Raw genomic sequence first — 6000 nt, forward strand, 5'->3', positions numbered from 1 at the left:
TGTTACACCAGGGAAATTTGATTCCTTGCTCCTGCTCTAATGTGCCATCAGGCTCTAGAAGAATAGCTTCGACACTCCCATTTCAGGCAGGAGCAAAGAATCAACCTTGCTATGAGAAGGTATATTTTGGAAGGATTATCTTCCAAAAAATTGTGATTTTCCTTCAACCTGGGTTAATTAATAGGGGATTGTGTGAAGAAAGAAAAAGCAAAGCCTGACCTGCACTGGGGCATTGTAATGTCTTAGGATGGGAAAAATTTATACATGATATAGAAAGACGACACATGACATTGCCCCAAACAGGATCATTTTAAGTACATTAATTTCGATTACAGATGGAGAAACTGAGGCAGGGAGCATTGAGTTAATATGTACAGTCGCCCAGATGTCTTATTAAGACACAGATTGCTGAAGACACAGATTGCTGGGCCACATGCTCAGAGGTTCTGGTTCTGTTTATCCACTGTGGGGCTCAAAAATTTGCGTTTATAACAAGTTTCCAGATGCTGCTGCTGCCGCTGGTCTGGAACCACACTTTTAAAATTACTGGTATAGACTAAAAAGTACTACTTAAAGGGTTGTGAATTCTATTTATAATATTAACTCTACTGTTAATTAACCTTATAATTAAAATACATTGTGTAATCTCTTAAAACTATAGTTATCTCATATAGTAAGCAGAGGTTACCTTTGCTCTATTTTTAAAGGACCTAGCGAGCATGAAATAAGATACAGTTATGCAAGTATATGTTGTAGCCATTGTCCAGAAAGGTGTTTGAGCTTCTGACTCTTACACCTAAATCCACTGAATTGATCAAGTTTGAGATAATCATCAATCAACATCATCATAAATCTTTATGACATTCGATTTTAATTTGATAGAAGGTTGAGCAGAAGGAATCAAGAATTTAGAATTATAGTTATCAAATGACTATTTTTGGTTCCAGGGCAGCCACTGTCTGCTTTTGGGTGGGAGATGGGGAAGAACTTCCTTTTAATCTTTTTTTCTATTCTTTTTTTATTGGCTGTATAACTGCTGTTCACATAAAGTACTTTAGAGTACTTACCACTATGTTTAAATTCATGTTTTATAGGCAAGGCAGCAAATTTAGAAGAGACATTTCAACAATAATTATAGAGTTAGGATTTCAAATTATAAAAAAATCTAAAAGATTATATATCAACAAAGCTGATATCTGGAATAGTGCCTTAGATGGATTCAGAAATCAAAAGTTTAATCCTTCGTACACAATTGAAGTAGCATATGTTAATGAAAATGATAATTTTGGAAGAGAGCATCCTGGATCAAAGCATGAATTCCTAAGTCTTTTAATGCAGCATCTTGAGAACTCAGCATTGTTTGAAGGGTCCTTGTCAAAGAACTTGTCCCTAAATTCTCAAGGTAATTATTCATTATTGTACATATTTTATACCATATATAAAGAAAGAGATAGCTGGTTAAAATTAATATTCAATACCTGTGGTGAAATGTATAATTTACTTTGTTAATAAAATACTGATAGAAACATAGAAAAGAGGATGTGGGAATGATATTTTTAAAAGTAAATTTTTGTAGTGAAAAATTTTCTTTAAGAATATCTTTGATTTTTTATAGTAATATCCTCCTTGAAGTGGTTTCATAATTAACTTTAACCTTAAAATATATTTTGCATTCTAATTTCATTCAAATGGGACAGATGATTGTTTGAGCCCTTCTTGTTCAGATATTTGGAATTTGCAGTTGGCATGTTTCTTCACATCCTAGGATTTTTATAACATTTTCTGGTCCACACGTAACAGATTTTTTAATGTACCTTTGCTTATAAGAAAATAAGAATTTTTCTTATAATTTTGTTTATGATACTTTTCTGTCTTTACTTCTGGTGAGGAGCTAATGTGATTAAAACAGGCATCTCAAAACATTGGTTAATTCTTGCATTCTTTTTTAGGAGCTTTTATACCACTTTTGCTGTAATAGGAAATTCGAAAGAGTGAGAAGACTTATTTCATTCCATTTGAATTTCCTCCTATATGTTCCCTAGAACTTCCTCACCGTTGCCCGAAGCATCACTGAAATAATTGAGAAACTACCAAGGATCATTTATACTCTATACAGTACACACAGTATAATTCTAAACTTCCTTTAAAAAAAAAAAAACAAAAACACACTCAAATAATAAGTAATGTTAACTTAAGGCAGTTTTAGTACAGTGGAAAGTACATGAATTTAAGTTACAAAATCTGAATTCAGTTTATACACATCACTTAAAGAAGCTTCATATCCTTAGATTAATTATGTAGCCTCTTTGGATCTCAGTTTCTTCATCTGTAATATGTGATTACTAATACATAGTTTATAAAGTTACTGTTGAGATTTTATTATTAGTTCAAGTATTGTTAATAAGTCGCTTTGAACAATTTTTAGAAAAAATAAAGGAAATTTTACATGGTATCCTTTTGACTTAATCAGACTAGCTAAAACATTTTAAATGGCAATTTAAAAAATGCTGAAAGCTGTGATCTGTAAGATGGTAAATTTGTGCCATTTTGGAACATAATTTAGCACTATCAACAACCTTTGAACCACTAATAAATACTATATCCTAATCTATACTAATCAAATAATCAAACATAAACACAAGTATGTAAGTAGATATTGATTATAATACTGTATCTCATACAGTTGAATAATAATTTTGCATAATATAAAGTTTATATTATAGTAAGTGGAAAAAAGCAGACGTCAAACTATTTATATACATATTTATATATATATATATGTACAGATACGCCAAAGTGTGTACACTGGTTATTGTGGTAAGATTATAGGTGACTTTTTTGGGGGGTATTTATATTTTTTAAAGAGTATTTACGTTTCGTATTTATATATTTTCTACAATAGGTTATTTATATTCAGGAAAATAGTTTTTGTATATTTTAGATGAATTTATTATATACATAATTATAGCTTCTATGAATTAAGTTATTTTACATTTTATCTAATGCTTAGATTTTTTTGGATTTTTAACTTATTATATATGTATTCATTATACATGATGGTTATTTTATAATAATAAAGGAAGTGTATTTAATGTATTCCTATCTGTATTTACAGCTCTGAAAGAGAATCTTTACTATGAAGCTGGCAAAATGCTTGCCATTTCTTTGGTTCATGGTGGTCCCTCACCTGGTTTCTTTTCTAAAACATTGTTTAACTGCCTTGTTTATGGACCAGAAAATACTGAACCAATTTTAGATGATGTTTCAGACTTTGATGTGGCACAAATTATAATCAGGGTAAGAAATGTACATGTTTATTAAATGTACACTACATTCTTAAGTATATTTGCATATAAATGATAGATATACAAAATAGAAAAATAATACTGTGTGCAGTAGTTAAGGAGTGTCAGTATTTCTGTTTACCAGCAAAGTTCATAACCAGTTAAGAGATAGATGTAAAAATCAGAGAGCTAGAGATCAAAGTGCCAGGTTTAATGTTGATCAAACCAGTTGGATAATGTGACTTCAATCTGTGGTCAAAATGTCTTGCTTAACATTCCTCAGAACTACATGGATTTATCTACCCTACCAGGACAATATAAGGCCGGTTCCTTGTAATTACTAGATAGCAGATGAAAGTACACTTTACTGCAGGCAGGTGGATCTGAAGAAAGCAAGGACTTAGCTTACCAGTCAGGAAACCTACCCTTCTTCCTACGGGGAGATATGAGTGATAGGCGAATGGAAAGACAGGTTGAATTTCTTCAATATAGAAACAGATAAGGAGATTCACTGTTCCCATCTAAACATAGTTACCAGTTATTGAGCCCTGTACTGTACTGGGTGTGTTAGATGTACAAACTCAATTTAGTTATCAGTTATCATAATGCTGTATGAGATAAGTGTCATTGCCTGCATGTTACTGACTTGTAAACTAATTGAGACAACAAAAGCCATTCAACTTTTCTTCCCTTAACCTCCTTCTTTCTTAAGCCTGTCCTATCCATTGTCTCAGGCAGTTAGTTTAATGGTTAAAAGCAAATAAATGCTCAGCAGTCAGATTTTTTGATTGAAATAGCTATAAACTATAAATTGTGTCACTTGGGCAATGAAGTTAGGCTTAATCTTCTTAAGCCTAACTTTATCTTCTCCACTTCCTCTTTTCTGTAGATTTCTTAACTTCTTATAGTGAGGCTTCTGTTCCTACCACCACTCTCCCAAGTTAGCTAGTTCATAGATAATATCCAGGGATCTAGATCTTCACAAAGGCCTTTTTTCCCTAATTCCTCATCTCTGACTTCTGTGATCACCATTTCTTCAAATTCCTCTACTGTTTTCTTAAATATTGTACTTCCTCCTACCTTTGACTGCTATTGTCTTTTCTAATATTTCTTCTTCCTACCCCTAAAACTTAAGTATTTTTCAGTGTTGTCTTAACAATCTTCATTCTATACTATTTGGAGAGCTTCTCATTGATAACCTTTCTGAATGATTTCCAGACCTGTATTTTTGAATCCCTAGACTTTTATATGAAGATAAGATCTGGGTCTTGCTAGCACATTGATCCCAACATGTCTAAGACAGAACTAATTTTTTCCCCAAGAATTTTTTTTGCCCGATTTTCCTTTTCTTCTCAAGAGATTTCTTATTTATAAGACATTCTGGCGAAGGCGTCATTTTCATTCTTCCACACTCCATCAATACTATCAAGTCATCCGTCTCTAAGAGTGACTTATCTTTAGACTTTCCCTTCTTATTTCCAATATGCCCACTATACTAAACGCAAATTATGTCTAGGTGTAAACAATTAGGATATTATTCTAATATTATTATTCAAGATGATTTTTTCAAAACTACAGTTTTGACCACACTGCTTTCTTCCTCAGGAATCCTCATGGCTTTGCCTATTGAACAAAATTCAAGCTCTTCATTACGGAACTTAAGACTTCCAACTCTCCTCATGACTTTACCTATTCCTGTTTCTGTACTCCTATCCAATGTTTGTTCATTTAGTCAACGAATACTATGTACTAGTACTGTTTTATCACTGAAGATACTTGTGAACCAAAGTCCTTGGCTCCTTGAATTTACATTTTAGAAAGAAGACAGAAGATAAATAAATATATAATATATAATATATAATTGACCCTTGAACAACGCTGGGGTTACCTACCCCTGCCCAGTCAAAAATCTACATATAATTTTTGATTCCCCCAAAACAACTGTATTTGTCTCTTGGTATCTGCAGGGATTGGTTCTAGTCCCGCCCCCCAACCTCCTATCTCCTTCCACAGATACCAGAATCTGCGGATGCTCAACTTTCTTTTATAAAATGGCATAGAACAGTGCATACAGTTGGCCCTTCGCATCGCTGATGCAAAACCCATGGATGCAGAGGGCCAGCTGTGCTGAAAAAAATCTGCATGTAAGTGGATCTGCACAGTTCAAACTCATGTTGTTCAAGGGTCAATTGCACTATTATGTAGTAAAATATAAAAATAAAACTATAAGAAAAGAGATAGATACTGCTTCTGGTATAATAAGTTAGAGCTTAGGATAAGTTGCTATAACCAAGAGACCCAAAAAGACCAGGGCTCAAAAAAATGGCAGATATTTATTTCTCTCTAAAATCTGTTGTCTAGATTGTATTGTAGGGATTGGCAAATTATGGCTGTAGATCAAGTCTGGACTGCTGCCTCTTTTTGTAAATTAAAGTTTTACTGGAACACAACCACATGCATTTGTTACATATCTGTGACTGTTTTCACACTACAATGGCAGAGTTGAGTAGTTGTGACAGACACCATATGGCCCACAAAGTATAAAATGCTATCTGGCTTTTATGGAAATGACTCCTATTTTAGAGATATTGTTGTGATACATCAAGTCATCCAGGGAATTGGATTCCTTCCTCTCATTGTTGTGTAATCACTTAGGATAGTGTCTTCATCTACATGGCTGAAGCTTGCTCTTAAGGGAGAAAGTAGAAATAGAGTG

The 6000-nt window shown here is 33.1% G+C and overlaps 1 protein-coding gene across 9 annotated transcripts in view; it reads left to right on the plus strand.

Moving 5' to 3' along the window:
- The window catches only part of G2E3 (G2/M-phase specific E3 ubiquitin protein ligase), a 63835-nt gene that overhangs the window by 42493 nt on the left and 15342 nt on the right, over positions 1–6000 (plus strand). For all 9 annotated transcript variants that reach the window (XM_025043369.1, XM_025043368.1, XM_025043370.1 and 6 more), the window contains 2 exons: positions 1095–1402; positions 3116–3297. In XM_025043369.1, coding sequence (XP_024899137.1) covers positions 1095–1402; positions 3116–3297 — 490 coding nt within the window. The remainder of the gene's footprint in view (positions 1–1094; positions 1403–3115; positions 3298–6000) is intronic.

The sequence above is a fragment of the Pteropus alecto genome, unplaced genomic scaffold (assembly GCF_000325575.1).
Source record: "Pteropus alecto unplaced genomic scaffold, ASM32557v1 scaffold171, whole genome shotgun sequence".
Taxonomy (NCBI): domain Eukaryota; kingdom Metazoa; phylum Chordata; class Mammalia; order Chiroptera; family Pteropodidae; genus Pteropus; species Pteropus alecto.